The sequence below is a fragment of the Paralichthys olivaceus genome, chromosome 3, assembly GCF_024713975.1.
Source record: "Paralichthys olivaceus isolate ysfri-2021 chromosome 3, ASM2471397v2, whole genome shotgun sequence".
Classification (NCBI taxonomy): Eukaryota; Metazoa; Chordata; class Actinopteri; order Pleuronectiformes; family Paralichthyidae; genus Paralichthys; species Paralichthys olivaceus.
The window spans coordinates 18,853,284-18,878,840 of NC_091095.1; the positions used below are offsets into that span (position 1 = coordinate 18,853,284).

General features: G+C 39.4%; 3 protein-coding genes across 10 annotated transcripts in view; 1 reads left to right on the top strand and 2 right to left on the bottom strand.

Annotated features, from left to right (window-relative positions):
• Positions 1–975: 975 nt before the first annotated feature.
• pigc (phosphatidylinositol glycan anchor biosynthesis, class C) lies at positions 976–3,724 on the bottom strand. Its single transcript, XM_020080524.2, has 3 exons — positions 3,635–3,724; positions 2,232–2,463; positions 976–2,120 (listed from the first exon to the last, which is right to left on the bottom strand). The coding sequence occupies exons 2-3, from the start codon at positions 2,457–2,459 to the stop codon at positions 1,464–1,466; spliced, it is 885 nt and encodes a 294-aa protein (XP_019936083.1). The 5' UTR covers positions 2,460–2,463; positions 3,635–3,724; the 3' UTR covers positions 976–1,463.
• A 434-nt stretch (positions 3,725–4,158) lies between these two features.
• tmed5 (transmembrane p24 trafficking protein 5) lies at positions 4,159–9,308 on the bottom strand. Its single transcript, XM_020081376.2, has 4 exons — positions 8,985–9,308; positions 8,302–8,399; positions 7,069–7,249; positions 4,159–6,311 (listed from the first exon to the last, which is right to left on the bottom strand). The coding sequence occupies exons 1-4, from the start codon at positions 9,171–9,173 to the stop codon at positions 6,093–6,095; spliced, it is 687 nt and encodes a 228-aa protein (XP_019936935.1). The 5' UTR covers positions 9,174–9,308; the 3' UTR covers positions 4,159–6,092.
• Positions 9,309–10,278: 970 nt separating this feature from the next.
• The window catches only part of suco (SUN domain containing ossification factor), a 40,734-nt gene continuing 25,455 nt past the window's right edge, over positions 10,279–25,557 (top strand). For 6 of the 8 annotated variants that reach the window (XM_020081011.2, XM_069522335.1, XM_069522339.1 and 3 more), the window contains exon 1: positions 10,293–10,558. In XM_020081011.2, coding sequence (XP_019936570.2) covers positions 10,506–10,558 — 53 coding nt within the window. In that variant the 5' untranslated portion in view covers positions 10,293–10,505. Of the gene's footprint in view, positions 10,559–25,557 lie in introns of all 8 variants that reach the window. The other 2 variants (XM_069522337.1, XM_020081012.2) reach the window with 2 other exon arrangements.

The window sequence follows — 25,557 nt, forward strand, 5'->3', positions numbered from 1 at the left end:
TTATTCAGTGACTCCAAGTGAATTCTACCAGATATAATGAAATTCCCTATGTGCAGTTCTATGTGACCTTGACCTTTGACCTCCAGGCACCAAAATCTAATCAGCTCATATTTGAGTTCAAGTGAAAGTTTGTACCAAGTCTGAAGATATTCCCTCAAGTTGATCTTAAGATAATCATGTTCGAAAGAAACCTAAACATACTTTGTGACACCACTGTGACCTTGGGTCTAAGTGAATATTTGTACTAAATGTGAGGAGATTCCCTCAAGGCATTGTTTAGATATCGCATTCACAAGAATGAGATGGACGAACAGACGGACGGACAACCCAGAAACATAATGCCTCCGGCCAAAAGCATATGACTCACACTTTGTAATGCATTACATCTACTACATCCGTCTCAATCTCCTTGGCTGTGAAAGTGAGGTTGTCTGAGGAGGTTGACACTGATACAGACAGTTCATCTGGATTTAGTGTTTAAATCCAGATTAATCTGCAGGAACAGTGAAATCCAGCAGCAGACCACACCTTCTCATTCTCTATCAGGAGGAGAGGTGCAGGTCTGACACCTAGTGTCCATTACACACAGCTGCTATAAGTTTGACTTGTATTCCTGCTCTCTGCTGTGAACACACTGATAACTCAGTTTAGCAGCATCTGTAGAAAACAGTACTGCAGTCATTTGTGTAACACAAGCTCATCACAGGGGACTTATGTTGACTCAGTTATCACTTACACATTGTTTTTTTTTTTGCAGTTTTATTACAGAGTGCTATTTATATTGTGGAGAAAAAACTACAACAGATGGAGACATTACAATCTTCGCATGTCCCCAAAACATCTGTCAGACATGTAATACGTTCAAAAAATGTTAAGGCCTAAAATTCAGATTATACATTTTTAGACCTTATGGATAACCCACCCAGTACATACATAAGACCATTGACATTAGCTCTCACATTAGAAAAGAAAATACACTATACCTTTTAATGAAAAAGCAACAATGAAGTCTTAAAATTCTAAAATTCATATTTAATTTAAACATAGTCTTCAATAGAAATCTGAGCCCTCGTTTGTAATAAAGCAACTTAAACACCAGACATACATCCAACACTTCACATACATCCATTCATACCCAGCATTACAAAGTATTCTACACAACCATAAACCAAAATCAGATTATTAAAAACATTCCAAATGTCATATAGCTACATAGCATTATATCCATACAAAGTCAAGGTCATCACTTACATGAAGACGGTAGCATCTTTAAGATAAAATATTTTCATATTCTCTCCAAGAGAACAAAGTTGTCATGGCTGTCCAAACAGAGGTGGATTAGTGATAAAAGAGTTTGTGTTTTAGTCAGTTTATATGTATACCACCAACATAACACTCGGACTGACATATACAAAATTCCTACACCTTAAATGTCAGTATGGTTCAGGAGCACTGCTCTGTCTTTAGTGAAGAAAGCGGCTGAGGTCCTCATGAATCTCAGCCTCATCCCAGGGTCCTTGGATGTTGTCCTTGTGCCTCTGCAATCTGACCAGTAGTAAGGGACAGAGTAATGTAACACTTCCGAGGGCCAGGGCCAACAGCACGGCCCCGCCAAGCCACTGGGAGCCCAGGCCTCCTACCCCTCCAATACAAATTCCCACACACACCCCAGTAAAGTGGCAAGGGGCGTTTTCTCTCAGCCTCTGTAGCAGACAGGGCCACAGGGCAAATACCAGCAGGGCACAGCTGAGCATGGCGAAGGTGTGCAGGGCCCCGGGTAACCTCGAGGCTAAACACACAGAGGCAAACAGAGCCGCATTTAAAGAGAGGCTGCCTGGGGGTGACGGCTGGGCGTACGGGAAGAAAGCTAGGTGGGCCAGCATCATCACAGCAGACATGGCATACACTGTGTCTGTACTCACAGACTCTGTTAGTGTTTTTAGAACTGGCGAGAAGCCAAAGGTGAAGGAAAGAAAAATAGTGGCACTCTGCAAGTCAGCCAGATGTGTGCGGGGCTCGCAGCCAGATTCAACACGAGATGTCATGGCTTGGTGCAGCCCATAGCCCAGCAGGCCACAGACGAGGATGGTCGATAGCAGCGTCTCAGGGGACAACAGACCCTTAGGAGAAAAACAAAGAAGAGGATTAATTAAAAAAACTCATGTACATTATCACATACAGTAATGGCCTGGTGTGCTCTGTGAGGAGCATAGATTTTTTTAAAGCTTCACCTTCTCCATGTAGAGCCAAAGGGTGATGAAAATGGCCACACAGGACAGCTGCTGTCCCACAAAGCCTGCTTCTTTCACCACGGCCCAGTAATGGTAGTGATGGAGGCCCTCGTTCCTGCGTAGTTCCTCCAGGAACCTCTGGTCCACATAGTTATCAGGGAAAGGCTGGCGCTCCCACAGCACCTTCCGCCAGGGAACAGCTGGACCTGGGGAACTGTCCGGCCCCATCAGCCTGACCACACACACACACACACACACAGAAGGATTTGTGACAAAGCATGTTTGAGCTAACGTGCAAAAGGGGAAGTTCCCGGCTGAACACCTCCAGACCCCCAGGAGACTCTAACAACACCCGCGAACTTACTGTGAACTACTTAAAGTTAATTTATTTTAAAATATCCAGCATTAAAGCCAAGTATCAACTAACAAGGGCCATAAGATGGTTACTGCACTAAACACCCACACAGAAGTAACTTCATTAAACTGTGCAATACTGTTTTTCTGTCTGTGAAATGTATATACCTAACCCTATATATTCTGTTTCTGTTTCTATTTTGCATATGTTCATATCTTTATATCAACTTTTTAATTGCTTTATTACCTTTCTTAATTCTTTTTTACCATCCCATTAACTGCTGCCGCGTAGCTAATTCCCCCACAGTGAGACCAATAAAGGATTGCTGTTACTTCTGCAGCTGTTGAGGCTTTGTAAACTCTGAGGCAGGACACAGTGTGGCAGTAGGTTTTCACAATAAAGCATAAACATATCTGACAATCCCATATGATGAGTGTTTGGATTACTGTGAAAGTGTAGAAGACAGGGGGATGTAATTGTTGCCATTTGATTACTCTTGTTTCAGGATTATTACTGAAGTCAAAGAGATAAATAGTCATATTTATAAGAGGACTTTATTACCCTAAATACAGATACTACACACAGCCACTGAGCAGTCACAGCAGCCACTGTATACAATATGGAACCTTCCATTGCTATTGCTTTACTCTGCATGTCAACACACATTAGTGTCTGCTTGTGTACACATGCATTGCCTATGTTGACATGAAGCTTTCGATAGCTTGAAGCTAACAAGTTGTATAACATATGGTGAAATAGTCGCTTTCATTCAGTCGACAGCTTTAACCCAGTACCTGCTGGTGTGTGTGTGTGTGTGTGTGTGTGTGTGTGTGTGTGTGTTCAGTGTTGTGTTCAGTGTCCGGTGACAGCATCAGTCTGAACTGAGTTTACAGCATTTTGACGGTTGCGCCTTTTTAAGAAAAACTAAAGCTACGTCCTGATTTAACGCGATAGTAAAACCAGCCACGCCACATGTAAACGTGTGTAAATGAACACTGGAGAGCGGAACTGTCTCCATAAATGTCCGAAAAAAGGTTTTTCCACCTACCTGGGATGTGATTGTTGTGAATGCACTAGCGCATCAAGTCATTATCCCGGAAGTGAAGCTCATGACCTGAGCTCACAGCGCCCCCTGTTGTTGGGAGCCTTGTAATAGCACGCTGTCAGAACTATACTTATTATTTTCAAGTAGTGTGTGTGTGTGTGTGTGTGTGTGTGTGTGTGTGTGTGTGTGTGTGTGTGTGTGTGTGTGTGTGTGTGTGTGTGTGTGTGTGTGTGTGTGTGTGTGTGCGTGCGTGTGTGTGTGTGAAACATACATGGCCTGTGAGTGGACCACATCGACACTGCGGAATATGGCGTTTTTAGTTTTTTACATTTTTGGTCACCAATATCCCGTGAAATAATTCATAGATCTAGATGGAAAAAGTATACGTATTTAATGGACTGATCTATAAGAGATTTTATTTTATAGACAGATATGTATTTTATTATTATCTATGAAGTTTTATATTATGTCTAAACATACAGTACAAATAATAAGAAATAAACAGCGTTTTGAGAAGGACAAAGGGGTCAGAAAAATGTATGATGTTTTATTAATTTACACACATTTACAACTACAGAGCATTAATGGAATAAATACCATAGAACATCACATTCACTTCTCCCCACTGTTCCATCAGGGTAGTAAAAATACTTTTTCAAAGACAGTGTGGCTGTTGCATCAGAAAAATAAACATACTCCAACAAAGTAACATAGAATTGCTTTTAAAAATATTGTAGAATTTTATTTTTGTAGAACTCAGAAACTGGTTTCAACTATAATCTCCATCACTTAGTTTCAAAATACAATATTCAAATGAAGCACTACAGAAACCATGGTAAGATTAGCAGGCAGTAGAAAAAAAGGATGGTAATAAGCAGTGAAAAGAGGATGAACATTTTTTTTTACATACTCTATGGCAAAAGCATTTTAAAACTAAAATAAGTGTAGGTTTACAGCACTTTCACCATAAGGCTTTTAAAGTATGAACTCAGTATGATCTTTGTCCAACTGCAAAGGGAAAATAGAAATGATGGCAACATGGAGCTTCCAACCAGGTTTCAACAGTGAAGATCAGTAAATACAAATGACAGAAATACTCTTGGCAAACACAATCACAAGTTGCCAGAGGAGCCGAATAGTATACAAACAACCAATGAGAGAAAAACGGCTTTAAAAGTGCTCCTCCACCGACACATCAGCACAAGTTAGAGACTTGTTTCTGGTGGGCCCCGATAATTCAATAATACTCCAGGACCTATAATGTTAAATTGGATTCTAAATATTTGAAAACAAAAAAGAAATATGTCATTCTGTAGCATCAGTGGCAGTGCAATGGTCAGAGATAAGATTGTAATGTTGGCTAATAAAATGTGAGTAGTAGCATTTAAAATGAGTGCTGATGAAGCCAGTGAATGGTTTGTGTATATTAAACTGAACAGTGCACCCATGTAGCAGTGGTAATGACCTTGCAGGTGTCGCTAAGACAGAAATAGAGAAAAGGCAGACTGAACATCTTCACACAGTAGGTGGCAGTAATCAGATACCTGCCATGTCACAGCAAAGGGTCGCAGAGCTAGCAGCCATTTAGGCCACAAGGCTACAAGTCTCTGCAGAGGAGAGAAGTCCGAGGATAGGGCAGAGATTTGGGCTCAGTTCTGTTTCTCTTACTCCCTTGTCTCTTGGACGCCAGAGAGCAGCAATAGCAAAGTGTCCCAACCTGAATACCTGGTGTTTCAGTATTGTCATAAAAGATGAATGTGTGAATTATCTTCTGTTAACAACATAAATGTTTGTGACGATGGGAGATATATTCAAAGGCCTCACAGACTGACAATAGGCAGCTACATACAAACCTCTAAGGCATCTCAGTGACATACAGGTACACTTTAAAGAGAAGCTAATGTATGGGAAGACATTTTGGCACACTGGTTGCACTTCCCACCCCTGTTCAAATTCAAATTCTTCAAAATCCATGCCCTCTTCATATAATTTAAATCACATCCAAATAAAAATATATGATATTTTTGCAATTAGCCATGGGCTCTTTTTCATTTTAGTCTCCTTTAGAAAAATAGTCTCATCATGATTATGCAATTTTTTTGTGGACTTAACAGAACAGGAAAACTATAACACAATAACAAACAACAACAATAAAAAGAGAGGGACAGAAAGATATTCCTGTAGTAAACAGACTGAGGTTACAAAGTCGAGGAGATGACGGTTACAAGTTCCAAGGCTCCTGCTGCCCCTCAAACTCCAGTGGATTGAAGACCAAATCAACAATTGTGTCAAATTTTCTTATTAGGAATATCAGTATGTCTGCATGCATGGACATGGTTGTGTTTCTGCTATCATCTTGTGTTAAGAGTCACAAGCCGGGAGATCAGCTGCAAAAAAAAAGCCTGAAGGTATCTGAGGGCATTGGTTTATCTCTCTCTCTGTCCCTCCATTTGTGGTGGTGTTATGTACGAATTTTCCTTTTATCTTCAAAGAGCGAGCGGACCAGGTAGACCTGAACTGCCGACACCAACATCATGACAAGGAGATTTATCACTGACCAAAGGTTCACCCTGTCAAAGTTGTTCTCCTGGATGTTTCTGTCACGAGCCTCGAACGCCCGCAGCAGGGTCTGGATATGTACACTTTTGCCAAGTCGAGCCTTGACATTGTTGATGGTGTCCTGAAGGAAAAGAGAAAGATCAGACTGAGCGGAACTATAAAAAAAAAAAAAGAACAAACTCAACTTTGTCTTATGTACCCGAAACTAAGCTAATAAGAAGCATTGATTAGATAGTACAAAAATAAGAGAGGAACAGTTGTATAACATCCCTGCGATAAGGTCGCAACCTGTCTAGGGCATGCCCAAAATCTTGCCCAATGTCAGCTGGGATTGGTTCCTGCCTTCTCCCAACCATAAAGGATAAGCAGTAAAGAAAATGGATGGATGGATGGAAATTAAGAGCACCGAGTCAGTTTTGAGGTTGTAAACAAAGCAGCTCCCTCAGGTCTGTTTGTTCTACCGTAACAAAACAACTTCCTCCACAGCTGGAAGTTAGATTTCCTGTCAGCCTGATGTGACTTCTGACACAAATTAAGAAATATGGGGGGGGATGCAAGCTGAATCAATTGGCTGCCCATTAGGTGAGAGTTCATGACACTGTCTATTGTTGTAACCCACTCCATGTGCCTTTGGCTGTATGTGGTGCACTGCAAGCTATTTTGTGGCCAGCCTACTCACTGGGTAACTTTTCACTCCCTGTGTCAGCATAGATGGAACCATGAAAAATGTCTCAACAGCGGACAAGAGAGGGGCTTGGTTAAAATATTCAGTGTGAAGAAATCAATTATTACAACTTCAGCCTGAAAAGTAAGCACACAAGCAAACTTGTTTAGAACTCTGGAACATCTTCTCTAAGTCAGACTGTCTGCAGCCTCACCATAATGTCCTCCAGCCTCATGTCCAGTGTGTCTGTTCCCTGAACATACTCCTTCCAGTCATCTGGATCTTTCTCTACATCCATATTGTCCAGGATCAACTCAAAGAAGATAATCTTCTCAGAGACCGAGCTGAATGTGTTGTCAAAGCAGAACATGTAGTCTCCGTCCTCAGTTTCAACACTGCAGGAAAGCACAGGAAGTTAGAGCTTACACATTTATCTCTTTGATTAATGTTTCTCAGATGATCTATTTACATCTAGCATGGGTTGAAATGCATGAGGCTTGAATCTAAATCTACAGTCCCATAGAAAAGTACTGGGACGTCAAGGCCTATTCATTTGTGTTTATTGAAAACTATCGATTTTTGGGTTCAAAATCAAAAGATTGTGTGAGACAAGAGTTCAGAATTTCAGCTTTTATTCCCTGGTATTTTACAACTAGATGTGTTGAAGGACATAGCAACTTTCAGCTTTATTCTTTAAACATTTAAAGCACTGAATGTGTTGCCTTGGGTTTCAGATGTGACGACTGCATTTCTTGTCAAAAAGTATAAACCAAGTTGAAGACCAAAGGGCTGTCTATGAGAGAAAAGAACGCCATTGTGAAACTGATAAAAGCAAAGGGATAGAACTGAAGCACAGTGGAGGTGGTGTCTAGACTGCTGATGTGTTCTCCCATCTTTATTGATGATGTAAATCAGGATGGTAGCAGCTGAATGAATTCAGAAATTAATAGAAACAATTAGTTGTCCAGTTTACAGAGAAATGCATCCAAACGAATCAAGAGAAAACCAAAAACAATGCTAACACAACACAGGATATCCAGGGGGGAAAAGTGGTCAGTGCAAAAGGTATTGTATCCTAAGTTTTTTTTATTTTTTTATTACATCTAAGCAAGGCATATAAATAGTAGCCCCCAAAATATGTCAGATTTCTTCTATCTACCTCCATGCATCATTCCCTCGGAAATCTTGCCATGTTAAAAAAAAGGTCTCGGATCTGCCCCGATTTGGATCCACACCAAAATGTATTAATTCTGAATTCATTGTGGGTGGTGAAATCTTACAAATAACTAATGGATAAACAAATGCAGCTGAAAATATAACCTCCTTTGCAAAAGTGATGAAAGCTGAAATTCTGAACTCTCTCACATTCATCTTTTGAACTGAATGTCTTCAGCGTTCAACAAAAACGAAGGAACTGGCCATGACATGTAGAGAAGTGCATACTTACGTGTGTACTCCATCGGATTTGCGGTAGTCACTAAACAGCACTTGGCCAGAGGGAGAGGAGATATAGAAATCTACATCGAGACCTGCACCATCTAATACCTGTGGAAGGTGGACACACACAAACACAAGAGAATGGTAAAGAAAAAAAGAGGAAAACTAAGAGATATTAAAACAACACTAGCAGTTAGCAGTTTCTGTAATATACTCATCAGACATCAAACTTTGAGAAATGCTAGTTTTTTGTTCAATCAATGTCTCCCTCATTCTCCACTACACCTGGATACCTTTAACTTCACAGCAGACACTACAACAGATACATGAAATGCTTGGGATGTCTCCCACAGGCACCGACAGCACACAGTCACAGATTCATTCAGTGCTCTGAGCTGACCAGCACAACAGGTTCCTAACAATATGAACATCGAGGTGTGAACCACCGAACCTGTCGGCACACTTGCACAACATGTGATGATTTGATTTAACATCTGGTTTCCATACAAGCCAACCTTGTAACAAACCATGAGAAACACGACGTGGACAAAAATAGAGGCTTAACAACAGGTTTAACAAGAATGGTGTTATGTCAACGTTGACTTCAACTTTGAAGGTTGTCATTGGTCCAGCAGAATACAAACACAGAGAGCGTTTTTCTGTTTACTTGGCTGTTAAATGAGTTTTTATGACCTGATATTCAATCTCCAGGGAGGCATCTTTCCTCATGGTCTGGTAGAAACACTCCTTCCGACCGGGAGGCAGGGTGAACGTGAAGTCGCTGTCCAGGGACTGGGAGAAGGCAGCCAGCGCCACAAATCTCTCCGAGAACAGAGTCACCAACACGGGCAAGACACACAGAAACCCCCGGTGTGCATCCATTGTGAAATCCTGCGAGTCCAAGAGAGCCGGGTCGGTGTTAGTCTGTCCCCGCCACTGCGTCTCTGACAGGAAGAGCAGCTAACCACGACCACACAAACTTAGTTGAAATGTTCTCTCACTACTTCAGACTGCCCACACTTCAGGACCCCGCCTGTTCAAATCCCCTACACTTTATTCATCACCTCAAATAACACAGGATAAATTCACTGGTCTAGTTTGAGTTGTAATAATTCATGTTATTTTATTTCATATATATCTTATAGTAGATATAATCAAAAAAAGATACAGGCACATTTTTAGGGTCCGTATGAGAGTGCATTATGGGATACGTAGTTCATTTGCTCTATTTACTGTAAATATAGATGTATTCAAACAAACCTTTTAATTCCAACACTGCAATTGACCAATGCAGGTACACCTTATCAAATTCAAATAAGGAAGGCGTAATTTAGAAAATGTCAGAATATATAAATGTATTTTTCATTATCTGTTTTCTCACCCTTTAAAATAATAAGGGATTTTAACGACCTAGCAAAACCTACATTTTAGCACTTGTTAAAATGTTCCAAAAAAAATCCTTAACAATAAACTGAAACAAGGTTAAAAAAATAAGGAGTAGAGAGAATATCAAAATGTAGCTGCATTTAGTCTTGAACCTTATAATTAATGGTTGTATTTCAAATTTCCTTCTACTGTGGTTTGAATCCTACATTTCTATATCTGATTTGAAGGTTTTTTGTGATGTTGAGGAAAAAGTACACAGTGTTCACATTTCTCACAGCCCTCACCCCCCACACACACTTAATGAAGTAACGCACACAATAACTCATTAACATTTACAAAGCCACATGCATGAACACAGCTCAGTTCTTCTGAAACATGACGGATCCGTGTGTTGTGAACTTGTGATCAGATCTGTGGGTTTAATGTTTGTTCATTTTTATCAGTAAGGTGACGCGTCCTGCTCCACATCCTCAGTGCAGTGGGAAGGGGCGGGCGCTCCTCCTGTCACGGTGCTGCAACCTCTCCTGCGATTGGCCGAAAAATCCTCCGCTGCGATTTGATTGGCCTGACGCGAGGCCTGGGTTGAACTTATCCAGAGTGCAGCTGCCCATCAACAGCAGTAGCTGCTGAAGCAAGTAAAGAGGCGGACGGCCGCCGCACAATGACAATTAGCACAGCTCTAAAGTGCGGCGCTTAGCCAGAGAATACGGTCCTCTGTTCATTTTTGATTAGCAGAGACTGTACGCCTGCTCCTCGGCGTTTCTGTGAAGCCGTGAGGGATCAGAAAAGAGCCCAAAGAGCGAGGATGTTGGTCCCCGCGGGAAGATAATGAAGAGGCTGCGCGTTTTGTTGGTGTGCCTCGTTGTAGCTCTCCTGTGCTGGTAAGCTTAGCTCCTCCACCCACTTCACTGGCGACATGTTAGACACATGCCAGGAGGAGAGACACGTTTTTGTGTCAACTACACCGTCTGTCACGTCGTTTTTCTCTTTGTCTTGTCGTTAAATATCCTCCGGTCATCAATGAAACCATCCCCAAAGCTACACAGCTAATATTGTCAGCTACACTGTGGGATGTGTTGACCTCCAACTCGAGAAAAGAGCCGGAATATGTTGTTTCATTCTCGTAACTAGCTGACAAACTATGTGTTAGTAGATTGGTTATATGTAGTTGTTGAAAATCAACATAGCTAACTAATCTAAACCATTTAAACTGGGCTGAGAAGGCAGCATTTCTGTATGTTAATAGCAACAAGCTACTTTCTCTACAAGAATTATGTTGTTGCATGTGTAACTTCCCCTTCCTGTTACTTGATGAACAATTATTACATCATGGATTATATTTCCATTCAATTAATTGTCCACCTAAAGAATCTGTGCCACAGCTACAACTGAAAATGGTTTTCTCATTTTGGGCTACAAATGTAAACCCAGTAGAAATATTGCCTATTTACCTAATTAATAAATAAATTCTTCAACAGTGGGTCAATTATAGCTGGGCAATACAACAATATCAATAATTGTTGCAATCTAATTTTCATTAATAGCAATATAATTAGTGGCTCAATATATATCAATAAGAGGTATAACATAATTGATCTACCTCCAATTTTATCATGGGTTTTTCATTCTCTGCTCATAAAGAAGAGTTTATAGCCTCAAACCCTCGATCAGAAGGAAAAAAAATCTGGTTATTGTGATAATTTTCAACATTGACTGATTATCTTGATATTGTTTTTGCCCATACTGTCTAGCTCTAGTGTCAATTAACCAATGAGAGTAGATACAAATCAGGTCCTTACCTAAACCCTGACAGGCTATAGGTAAAAGTCTGTGAAAAGGTGAAAACCCAGCATAAAATAAACAACCATTATACCTACAGATGTCATAGATCGGTTTCTGTGTAAATGAACTGAATAAATCAAAAATGAGCGGGTTACATCAGGTAGATGAACAACCTAACAAAATAATTTGTTTAATCTCACAAGCACAGAGCAGGTAAAAACGCAAAGGTTTTGTGATATGGGATCAGACCAGCTAACATGTCCCTTTATCCTGATAGGTGACTCAGGAGCTTCTCTTGGAGTTACACGAAGAATTCTATTTTCTTTACAATATAGAAACTGAATGACTGTTTTGTTTGGTAGAGCATATAACATTTTTCATTATAGTTGATTGAAAACTAAGTTTATATCATAAAACAATACTTTTAAAGACTCCAATAACTAAGCTCCTGCAGACACCATACGTGTAGACCTTTTGTGTTTTGGTTCCAGGAAATTATAAACCTTATACCTGTGCTACCAATAAAGAGTTAACAATGATTCTGCAGACATTGGACGTAATGATCCCAATGGATTTTATTCAGGTTTGAGTGCCCATGTTTATAGTCTTTTTCTTAGTGTTTTTTCTTCATCCCTGCTTCCTTGTAGCTTCGGAAGCAGATTTTAGTCCTCATATTTTATTTATTATCATAGGAAGGATGAGCATCACATAATATCTTCATCAATAAATCAAACTTGCTCTTGTACAACTCTGCTATATTTTATTAACAGTATTCATGCTTTGCTAAAAATAGGCATGCTGGCATGAATAAGTCTAAATATTTGGTCAGAAACAGAATCAGATGGGGGATCCACCTATTAGTTTGTAACCCTTGTACCTTTTTATGAAGAATCATCACATTCACATAGATTAGATAATTTTGAAAGGTTTCAGGTATTGCTCAGATAGGATTTATTGCACCTGATTGTCTTTGTAGAGGGTAAACAAAGAAGGATGGAATGAAAACAGATAGGCAGGCTTCTACGTTCTGCCTGTGAAAAAACTACCACAGGAATCAAGAAAGATGTTAGTAATTTTAATTCAAGAAATGTCCAAAGATTAAATCTACATATCGGACTGTTCTCAATCTTCATTTGATTACAGCTGTTCATCTTCTGTGTTTGATTGCTATAAATGCTGGTGCACTTTTTCACTTTCCTACAGACTAATTACTGACGATGCAGCCACACGTATAGACCCCATTTACCCCATTTAGTGTGTTGCTGATGGCTTCTCACTTCTCCATGTCAACTCTCACACGTCCCAGTGGGAAAAGCAACATAGTGAAGGCAATCCTTGCAGTAATCCAAAGGTTTCCAAGGCAGCAGCGATTTCAGGCATAGAAAGCAGCTCTTTAGAGGGGACTGGTGGAAAATGGCTGTGGGGGGGGGCATTCTGTCATTGTGTCAACTCTTGTTTTTAATAAACCTGTGCTTTTTGAAATGATATGGGTTAATATTGACATTTCAACATTTGATTTTATGTCTTGTAGCTATGTGAAGTCTTGACGTCAGTAGGCTTCGTTACTGGAATGCTATAGGCATAGCAGAATGTATTCTGTGTGTCATGCTGCCCCTGCACTCACATAGTCAGCAACAGGGATCTTACTGTGCACTGCTCTGTCAAGCTGATGAGTTCAGCATCACTAGTGTGTCAGAAGTGTGTGCATGTGCACTTCAGGTACAGCAATGTGTTTGTGTGAGGGTGCACGTTAATTGTCAGTAATAATAGCTCACCACACACTTTCTCCCCCTTTTTAGATTTTAAGTCCAGTGCCGAGGTGTTAGCTGAATGTGGTGTGTCAGCACTCCTCTCTGTTAAAACACAACCCTTATTGCTGGTTACACTCTGATCGAACGAAAGGCTGTTTAACGTCAACAGTTGACATCTAATTGTATGTTCTGTAAAACTACCAACAAGGCAACGTAAACAACTGGACTGCAATCATTGCATTTGCTCAGTAGTATGCTCAAGAGAAATAGCTGCGTGTGTTGTCATTCTCTCATTCTGTCCCTTGTCATATGAATCAAAGCCATTTGGAGATTATTATTATGTAATGTGATTAGCACTTATGAGATAACTCTGTAGCCAAATGTCCAGCTGGGATTTTTTAATATATTCTCCTTAGACTGCAAACACTTTTATTTGCTGTAGCATAACAAATAACAAAAGTTGTCAACCCAGTGCTGTTAATTTATCTTATGCTGGTTCCATACTAATAAGGATATTTTGCAAAATAAACTTTTTCCTCTGTTTTTGGGCCTTGCATCTACACGCAAACAGCGTGTAGACAAACGTCATTCAAAGAGAATATTTCAGAAGGCTGTTTTTTGTGTGTGCACATTTAAAATGGAGCAATAAGGAGACAATACTGTCACAGCTTACTTCGAGCATGTACAATGTTGCTTTATGTAATGATGTTTTTGGCATGTGCCAGAAACAACACTAATAGTACCAGTTTCTCTGCATTTAGTTGGCACTGCTACACTACATGTTTGTTGCTAAATTTAGCATTACTGCAACTCATTGCTGGCATTCACAGGGTCTACCAGGCTCAATATGTCTTAGACCACAGCACTATTCCCTGGTGGATTGTTGATGTAGACTTTATTGCCACCTACTGGCTGCTTGTTTGAGCGTTTTTTGTAATTTTTGTGGGGGTTTTAAAAAAAGTATTGTGGAATGCTTTTACCTCGGCTGCTTGTGTTTAATGTTTGTCCTTTATGTTCTGGCACCAAGCCAGTGAAAGTTCACAAGGTATTGCTTGTTTAACCTGTCCTTTTTCTGTGACCATCTATAGGACATCATGGTCTATATGGACTTGTACTTGCCTTGTGCTGTAGATAAGGGTTTCGCAACTCGCCTTTCCAGTTCTTCAGCAAATGTGAACTTCTGCTTTGAAAAATTGGTGTAGATATGAACAGAAAAAGCTGATTGGTAGAGGGATTGTTAGTCTGTGAGCTGTAAGACGTAGAATGTAGCTAAACAGACAGTTGATGACCCAAAAGCAAATATTTAGTCAGCTAAGAGCTTCTACACACAAGCTCTACTCAGTTAATTTTTTTCCTTAAAACTTGTGGATAGCCTTTGCACAGTGGGGGAAAACTGCTCATGTGAAAGAGGGCTTTACTGTTCACAGTTTTGCTGAGATAATGTAGCCAGGCTAACTTTCCTGCTCATGAAATCAGAAAAACAGTACACAGTAGTGAGTACAAGTCATTTGCTTCAATCCATGTGAATGTGTACAAAGAAGTAAGTCACAATATAGCTAGAGGACACTCTCGTGTGTTCAGCCAACTTTTTTTGAGGCTGTTATTGCATAAGTAGATCCTCCTTGTCAATGTGCACTTGTAGCCATGGAGCCTGTCATACTGCTTGTGTTTCCGACTGGTAGATACTCACTGGCATCTGTACTGGGCACTGAGAGCAAATGTCAAAGAAACAAAGACAGCTCTGTGTGTTTTTTGGTTATTCCAGCCATGGAAAGGGAGGGGTGTCGGAACATGAAGGTGAAATGGAGGTAACAAAGCCTGCCTTTGGTCACGAAGATGTTGCTTACTTTAGCCATCACCTCCCAAGTATTAATTTAATCCTGCAGCCATGCTGTAACCTTTATGGCCCTGCAATACCATGTGGCTCTTGTGATTTACAGCATGCCTGTAAATGCCTGTTTGTCTGTACATGTGCTTTGTATCTCTCATCTTTAGCTCTGCATTCATTAGATGGCCCTTTGTTGTTGAGGTATTGTACTGCTAGAAACCTGGGCTTTGTGAATGCTGTGACTGATTGCAAGGGTGAAGGAATAATTGCAATGTATGCATGTAGATCTCTGGTACTTTACATATACCCAATTTTATTTATAGTAACAAGATGTTGCCACATTCTGACTTCATGTTGAGTTATGGTTAGGCTAGAGGACTTGAGCAACATTACCCATTCATGTATGATGCCACCTTTTATGGAGCAGGGCGGCTGTGGTTGAGGGGGTAGAGAATTTGTCCGCCAACCAGAAGGTCTGCAGCTAAATTCCACTCTTCTCCATCTGCATGCCATGCAAAGGATTTTGAGGGGTTTACAAGACTTGAACAGTACTATATAAATACAGACCATGCACCATGTACGTGGTCACAGACGCACAGGTAAAATACACATAAGCTTAAAACTTTGTGATCAAGTTCGACCAAGTGCTGCATACCAGAAACACACTTATCTCACAGTATAAAGTGATCTTATTATTGAAATAAATTAGCACATATTGTCAGTGGGCTCTGTTTGATTAACTTACATTGATTAACTTACAAAGAATGGTATCTTATACTGTATGCTTCTAAAGCAAAACAGAGGGTTATCTATCAGCAAAGATGACAATTGAATTAAAAATCAGTGGGCAAATAAATCTCAGGCCTCTTTTTCTTGGTTCAGTTTTTCTTCTTTATACACCTGAAAATATGACTGCAGCAGCTGAAAGTAACCGTATGTGGTTTGTTGCCACAGATGGATTTATATCCAGGTCAAATCACACACCTGTGAATTAAGCACATAAACAAGAAATTTAACATTGACCTATAACAGCAGGATTGCAACAACAAGCATAAGATTTAGGATTATCATTCGTTGAAGTCCTGAACCAGTTCTGCAATGTCATGTCAATACTTCACTGTAATTTCACTTTCACTGTCAACCACTCATTTTACAGGAATATGCAAGGAAACATGGACCATTTGGAGGATCCATCTTGATACAAAGCTGTAGTTCAGAATGATTAATTAGAATGACAGAAAGCCAACCAATATACTTTTCAATGAATGTCTTAATGTTTTAATAATAAGTGTTAGTAAAAGAAAAGTGAGGTTTTTTTTCTAAATTACCTCTGTAATCTAGACAAATGTACTGTATAAGCTTAGGCTTCTGGAGCGGACAGATACATGAAAAACCTCCTGCAATTTGAATACATCTTCTTGAGTTTTAAGAACTAGACTTTTTATAACTAACTATTCTTTGTTAAATCAAAAATAATGATAAAATCATAAAAAATAACTGGATACATCAGTTTTCATTTGACAATGGTTGGCTGGCTGTACATGTTCAATGTAGATATGTGTTGTAATGAGATACTTTAACTGTGAGTCTGGGTCTGAGCAGGGTCTAAATTTGGCAATGAAAATGTCTTACTTCCTTAAATGTTGGCTGAGAGACCAGAGTCTCAGTAACTGAGAGTCCATCTTTCTGTTGTTGTTGTAGCATGCCACAGCTTAGTACTGAAGGCTGACAGCTCTAGTTTAATGTGAGGGGACAGAGCTGGACTAGCACTCCAGAGCACACTATTGTTCCTGCCCACTGGCCATGGAAACTGATGAGCACTCTGAGCTCTCTTGCGTGCTGGCCTTTCTGCCTCCCAGCTACACAACTCTGTATGTTGATGCTTTATGCTAGCATCTTTTTATAACAAGTCTAAGTGAGCCAACACCTGGGGTAGATCTAATGTTAGGTGAAATGAGGTGAAATCTGCTGCGGTATCTAAAGCATGTGCACATTGGTATGGCAGATTGAACTAAACAGTCTGAAATCCAGATGAGATTGCAAGAAACATTTCCAGTGTTTCCCACAGAACAAGATTCTGTTTGTGATGGTAGCCAGCACCCTGCAGCTGTATTTGTTCAAATTATATGAACATTTGTTTTGTAAATTTTGTGACTTGAGAAAGAGAAAATGTTTTGGGTGGCTGAGTAGATGCCTATAACAGTACAATTTTTCAAAGAGAATCAGTTATGATCAGTTACGCTAGTTCTTTCTTTATTTTCTGGAAGCAGGAACATCTTTGCTGGTTCTTGTTGTTCAAATAGTTTTTAGGATAAGTTAGACCTGCTGTTAGTTGAATGAAGGCCAACGGCCCCAGGCTGGTTACGGAGAAAATACCTGTTTACCGTGTTAGTGAATAGCATTCTGAGGGTGGAGATAGTTGGGTCTTAAAGGTGGGGCGCTGCGTCAGAATATGAATGTTGACGATTTATGGATTAACTGTTTGATTAATGATCATCCAGTTTGAACTATTTTTATTTGCCCTTTTTGTATTTGTACGGTAACTACTGTATCTTAAGTGCAAGATAACGATTTTCTGTCTAAAGTTATTTCACTTTTCATGCATCTTAGCACAGCTGTGTACTAAAGTGACTTGTGGATAGTTGACTGCACTAAAACCATGAGCTGATTTGCTTTTTCCTGCCCTGCTAGAGAAAGGGACTATTTTTCTCCTCCTGAAAATCCTCTGGTTTTCTTTTTCTCCCCTCCCCCCATCTTGCTCGCTGCCTTTTTTTATTTACCTTTAAAAGCAACTGAGTAAGCTCTCAAGCGTACTTTTGTGTGAGTGTGTTGGTCTATTTGTCTTTGTTCACGTCTTAGTCTTGTATGCAGCGAATGTGTAACTGTCTGTGTGTGCATGTGCCTTTGTAACTGTGTGTCGGTGAGGGCAGTATACGGAGGGCAGGTCCTGTTCATATCTGACACACAGGGCGACTACAGAACATTATGTACTAAAGCTAACAAGGGCATGTTTTCCTAAAGCCGGCACATATGGACATACCCACCAGCTCTCAAGTACCAACCATAATACTAGTGCCTTAAAAACTACTTTCCTAAACCTGCCTGCTAAATGTAAGATCCCATAATTGTATATCACATGCTGAAATAATTAATTATGTACTACACATTGGCAAAAATATGGGCTCATTGTTTCAGTTTTGCTAACAATGTTGCTTTATGAAGCATTCCACAGTTTACATGTCATTTTTAATCTTTTAGGAAGTTGGGCAATGTTTACATTGGAGTGCCTATGGGACATTACAGTGTTTCATCATGCTGCAGAACGTTAGGACACTGTGTACGGGGGTGAATGTTTGATGAGTTTTTGTTCTCCCACTGTGCTTGCTGACGCATGCATACTGATGAAGAGTGCACATGCATTGTTGTGTCCACACCCATACCAACCTACACTGGAAAAATGGCTTTTCCTATCAAATTACATTATATCACATGACTGCGTCCTTCAGTCCTTTTGTTCTGAGTTAATGTTCCTGATGTTACGTTCCCAAACCTCTTTGATCCCTGTCTGACCCGCACTGCTGCGATGCTCGACACTGTCACTGCTCTACTGTTGTCCCCACACCGAGTCACTCAGTGTTTTGTCACAGTGTTTGTCTTGGTATTAATTAATTTCATTGCTGATGAATGCAACGTTGTTCAGGCATTTAACAGACTGATATATGATATGATTTGGAATACAGTAGAAACGGATGTTAAGTCCAACTGTTGGTATGATTTCCATTTTCAACCCAGTTTATATAACAACTTTATTTTGTAGCCACTAGCCAGGAACTTAAATAAATGTCAAGTACAACCTTGACATTTTTATGTTGTTCATCACGGAGAATAATGTTCTTGTAATTCAATATAGACGATGTAATTAAACAAATGTTAAATGTTTTGTTATTTAAAACAAATCTAATCCCTAAAAGAAAATAACTCTTCATGGATTTATTATGACTATTTTCAACTTGGAATTCATGAAATTGATATGTATTTTGATTTTAGTTTTTTAATGGAGTAATTTTGGCAGGGTGTTCGCCATTATCTGAAATTAAATAAAATTCCCTTCTTATTTCCAGAATGTCAGTTGCAGCACAAAACACAACAAGGAGGAGACTGCTGCTGTCTATGTATTTACGTAATAGTTCATTCTTTTTTTGTGCTCAGACTGTCTGCCAGGTTCCACTTCCACTTTAACACTATATGAACATGAGACAAGTCATGTTCATATAGTGTTAAAGTGGTACTATTGTTTTGCCATTGAAGTTTCAGTGATATTTAGCAGTTCATCTGAATTGTTACATTTAGAATTTCAAAGGGAAAATATTTAGCTCTCTATAGCTGCTAGGTTTTGGTTCTATGATGATCTACGTCTCTCAGTATAGGGGACTTCTTAGGTGAATATTATCTTACAGGAGCAGCAGTCTCTCTTCCACCTGATGACTTGGCCTACTTGGCACCACATGCTTATTTCCAAATAGAGGTGTGTCTGTTCATTCATACTGCATCCTAGAGAAAGTATCCTGTGTACATTTGAAGTACTTATTTGCGTCACAGAGCCAGTGTAGTCGAGGTCGATCAGGAAGACAAACAAGGTTCACAAATAATTTAATCTAAAGTGGATTGTCAAAGTATACAGACTTCTATTTGATTGATTGACCTCAAGTCTTTGTATCAGATGGTGATCATCTGGCTCTGACGAGAAACCGGATGAAGTGGTGTCATTCTGCTGGGAATCACTCAGCCTGAGTTGGACTGTTTTTATTACCACAACACTTTCATAAGAATAATAAGAACACTACCAATTAAGTTCTGCCTGGGCAGAACTATTGTATGTGTGCAGGCACTTTGTTTCTGAACAGGGCTTCAAGCTGATATACATCATCCAATTTTGCTGTATTGAGTTTTTACTCTTGTTACCTGCAGTCATGGCAAATGAGCAATCCTTGTGATGTGATTTAATGTTAATATAATGTATGTTTTTCGTGTAATGCAAAAACCCTCACTGAAAGCAACACACTGTGGTGTCAGTTTTTTAAATAAAGATATAGATCTTTGGTTCAGTTAGAACTGATTTCCTTCTCTGAGAAGTTCGATAAGTTGAGACCCAGATCCTGGTACCCGGAGTAAGCAAGGTCCTTAATGTTTCTGCTGGGAAGAAGTTTATGGTGTATATCTGTATTCCTCCTATACAGCAAGTCAGCACACAGCATAAAAGCACTTAGGGAAATTAGCCTGCTGCTACTCCAACTCCACCGTATGTCATTCCGTGAGAAGAAGAGTAGTGAATAAATAAATGTATCTCTAAGACTAAGGTTTAAACTCTAAGAAAAAACAAGCTTCTGTCACTTTTCTGTGCTGATTCGAATTGTTAGCATTGTGAGTAAAGATACATTGGCCCAGTTATCATAACCTCGTTGATATAAAGATGCACTGACAACTTAATTACTGATAATAGTTGGCTGGCATGATTCAAATTTACAGGCGTCTGTAGGACATCTGGCAGTGGTGGTTCATTCCTTATTTTGTGTTTTGAATTAAACAGTGTGGATCAGAACAAATTTAATTTCAGAAGTCAGAGCATTTCTTGTTCCAAACTAAATCTTGTCAGGCCCCAAGCTGAGTTTGTGGGTTGACATAGGAGGAGGAGGAGGAGTTCAGGGAAAGCACAGAGCCACAGTTTCTCTGTGTGTCCAAGAATTCTGAACAGGATGTAGAGGGGACAAAGCATCTGATGAAAACAATCTGTTTCAGTCACTAATAAGGACTTTGGTTCCCTGTCTTCGTAAGGCAGTTAGAACCTCAGTGACGTGGTTGAAGGAGGGGCTGGTGCAGGACTGTGCGTGTGTGATAGAGCTATTCACCAGTCCAGCCGCGATATATGCACCAGTGGAGAGGATTATGGAGGATCAGCAGGCTTTAGAACGTACTGCTGCTCAACATTATTCTATGCTTTAATGTGGAGGAAAATTAGGACCCACATGCAAACTTTCCCACATAAATATAGTCAGTCCTTTAAGGCTGGGTTTTTAGACTCTGCCCCCCCCCCTCCTCGTCCAACCAGTGACAACATGTTTTTCTCTGCCTGGCAGATGCGCTAGCCTACTTTTACTGGAAAGCCTTGGTACATCGTCCTGCCCCACAATCTCTCTCTCTCTCTCTTACTATCGCTCTCTATACTCAGTGCTCTTTCTCTATACGTCCCTTTTCGAGTTTGTTTTTCTTTCTGTCAGTTATATATAGGTTGTCTGCCTGCATGAAGGATTTCTTCTCAGAAATGTAGCTCTGTGGAAAAAACCCCATCAGGATTTATTTGGCCTTTTATTGTTTGTTTGTCTTTGTGAGTATGTGTGTTAATTTGCTTGCTCGCTCACTCTCTATAAGCACATAATTATGGCCAGAAATGTATTGCATGATTCAAAATCAGTCAATAATTATCATGATAACCCACATTATTATTTTTTATAAAGTTTAATGACACATTTTTGCTCCTTAGTGAAGGTTATGATTTAAAAACTTTTTTATGAGCACAGAGACAAACTCTTGATAAACAGCAATACATTTTACAAATCTGACTTGGAACAATTATGTGCTAAACCTCCTCACTCCACTGAGCAATGTATAAGCAATATATCATTATATTGGACTTTTGATATATTACTATTTGATGAAATCATATCGCAATACTTATCAATATTGTTTTATTGCCTGACCGTAAAGTTACTACATGATTACATGTGTCTCCATAGACCTTTCTTGCATCATTTGCTCCAGTCCCATCACCACATGCCATATATCAAGAATACCCTGAACATCTCTGAAAAATATCACAAGACTTTGCTTAAGGGAAGATCAGAGAGATGTACAATTCACTTTTCTGTTAAATTCACAATCGCCTTAACATCTAGTTCCTTTCACATGTTAACTAATTTGTTTGCACAGTTGGTTGTGACACATCTCTTATTTATCTATCTCCTCTTTGTTTTGTCGTCAGAGTAACGCAGTTCAAGTTTCTTTATTTAAGACCATTATAGAAGTAAAGACTTAGTGTACATCATGTGCTGTTGGTTAGTTAAAGTGTGTGTGTGTGTGTGTGTGTGTGTGTGTGTGTGTGTGTGTGTAATGAAGAGCAACAAGCAGCTCTGAGATTTAGGCCAGAGGCTGGACAGTCAGCCACTAATCTGTCCTGGCTCAGCTTGTTTATAGTATGTGTGTTGCACTGTCATGCCATGACCAAGATTACTGTGTATGAGAGGACAGATGGACAGAGGTAAACTGCTGTGAATCAAAACTCTGAAACCAGGTAAACATCCTGCCCGAGAAGAGATCAGAGCTCAGTTTCCATGTCATGTAGCTGGTGAGCATTTCTGACTCTGCCTTGTCTCTGCAGTTTTATGTTGACCCAGTCAGATGGCACGGTCCAGTACAGTTGATTTGACCAAGTAATGGCCTGAGTCTGAATGGTCCTAAAGCCAACAGGAAATATCAGGGGATTTGGCTGCTCGGAACCAGCACAGACAGTGGTATCAGGAGATGTAGTCAGTATGTCTGGGTGCATCTGTCCAAAGCTTATAATGTCTACTTCAGCTCATTACCTCTGCCAAAGAGGTTGTGTTTTCACCCAAGGAGGTTTCTGTCAGCATTTGTTCATTTGTCTATATATTAGCAGCAGTACACAGAAATATACCGAGCAGATTACCATGTAACTCAGTGAGGGATGCATTATGGGTCAGGGAAAAAGTCGTAAAATTTTGGTGTGAATCCAGACTGATTTTATTTTCCACTTTCTTTAATTTAGTGTTTTGTTTGTTGAAATGTTCACTGATTTCTCAGGGAATAATTCATGTATCTTAATGAAAGAATTGGGCACTAATATATGTGTATGCAATTTGGTTGGGAATTGATTGACTTTAAAGGGACTGATGGGCCTTGGTGGAGGTATGCACTCTATAGAAGGCAGTTCCAGTTGGATTTCTTTGCTTGTTTGTTGGTTAATATACTGAACTGATCACAAAACGTGTTTGTCATGGGATCTTTCCAGGTCCACACAGCATCACTTGCATTTTGTGTAACCCAGGATTTTTTTTCACTTTCTATAGATATATCATTGATATATGACAAATATATCATTAAAGTTATCAGACCAGTCCCTTTTTCTTTTATATTTCTACTATAAGAAGTAGACAATCATGTGTATGATTGTTTGTGGAGGAATGCTTTGCTGAGGGTCATTCTAGTTATTTAACTGAACGTAAGAGGGGAACGTATAGGAGAAAGGTGCCACTGTAGTCGGACAGGAAACAGTGATAACAAGAGAATGAGGAAGAATGCATCTGCCGGCTTCTGACTCAGTAATCTTTTCACAAGCTCTTCCTTCATTAGCTTAGCATTGACCCACTAACGTACATGGCATGCTTAAACATCCATTCCTTTTGTGCTCTATGCATTTCTCTCCATATGTGGGTCATATGTTCTCCCCTCTTATTGTTGCATAACCATTTAAATTCAAAAGTAGGTCACAGTACGCCCCCCTTCGTAGATCCTGAAGAGCAGCTCCTTCACCTTTTTTTTCCCCCCAATTTTCAGCAGCTTTCCTTTTTTTCCATCCGAGGAGGAATGTTAACAGTCAGTTCTTTCAGTTCATTCATTAGATGACGCAGTGCAGCGGAGGGGGTTATCATAATTAACAATTAACAAGTGTTTCATTAAGTAAAAGTCATTTGTGGTCCTGATTTGCTCGACATTATTTAATCTCTGCATTTGAATATTATTTCAATAGCTATCTGTGACTTGGCTGTTGACCATTCAAACATTTGCTTGGTTACAATACAGAAGTCAGTCAAATTTGCATGAGCCATCACGGAAGTTTATACAGGATTGTTTACTCTGTGACGTGTTCTCTTAAATGTGTACTGTGTTTTGTTATCCAGTTTTCACCCGCATGTGTTTACACAAGTGTTCTCTTATCTGAGTGATTAAAGGGTTTTTGCATTGGGGTGTATTGATTCTCCAAATACGTGGAGACGTTAGGACTTTGATCTTTGAGCCATGATTTGTTTACTACCTTTTCCTGGGGTGGGGTGAATTTAATGTGCCGGGAGGGGCCTACAATCTCAGGCTTATTATCCATCTTGAGCTAATAAAACTAGCCTAACATTTACTACAGGCATGATCTCTCAACCATGGTTGGATCAACTTTGTCACGGGACATGCAGTTTGACAACAAAATAGGTATAATGTAAAATATTTACAAAATGTACAGTTTAACCTTATAAATAAACAATATTCTGCTGTAGATGTATTTAAGTGTTAATTGTGAAATGAAAAACAAGTTTTGTTACATAAGTTGACAATGAGAACTCAACAGGCTGCACCTGCAGGGGTGGTAATGGTTTTTGGGTATCACTGTTTTGCGTCCTACATAATGGTGCAATATTTTTATTGCAGTTTCAGTCTTAGTTTCTGAACAGAAAAAGATATGGAAAGTTTGAGGGCTTAAACAGATAAGTTGATTCCTTTATGTCAGTTCTGACTTTTTGATATTAATCAAAATAAAACTGTAATAAAAATGTTATACTACTAACATGGGGAGTGAGAGGGGCATGACTTGCAACAAAGTTCCCAAAGTTCAATCAAGGCATGGACTTTTTTTCTGGTATGTTTTTTTTACTATTTGGGTCTTTGAGAATGCAATGAATTTGTTGTGTAGTTAAATGGCAGTCAAAATAAAACATGTCCTTATCTGAAAGTCGACTGTGAAACTAGACGGTGGAAAATCCAAGGTTTCTCAGACAATTTAAGAACTTTGGAGAACTTGAAATAAAATAAGCGCATTGCCACTTAGCAATTCAGACCATGTGAAACCTTCTGTTGAGCAATTTTACTGCTTTGTGGTATTCTGCACAAAGATGCCAGCAAGTGAGTCTCTCAACATGCAAATATTTAACAGAAATTCAAGGACAATACAAATACCGCTCTTTACAACTGCAAAGTTCCTTTGACCAAAGAAGGATGAATTCTAGCATATAGGATCTTGTGATATGCATGGACGTTAGGTAACTAATGAAGAGATGCCTCTGAATAAGGATTTTTTTACTTCCACAAAGGATGTTATGTCGTCATTGTCACTGACTTTTAGACATAGGGCATCGACTTTGGCGGAGTACAAGTACCCTTTTTTAAATAATTCTATTCTACTTTGAGTTCTTGTTGTAAATGGGTTTTCATACATGTCCTGTAAGTAACATTCTATCTGTTTGGATAATAACCTAATATACCTTAATATATTATAAAACATTTTCACTTTGTGTTAATGTGTTTTTTTTATTTGTTTCAATTTGAGGTAAAAGAAAAATCTAAGTTAAGGCATTAGTGAGAATGTTTTCCCTGCAGGGATTGCAAGTTGTCCTTTTAAATCTGTGGCATTTTTACAGCAGACTCTTGCATAACTTTGTAGCATCGTCAGGAAAACAAGTAC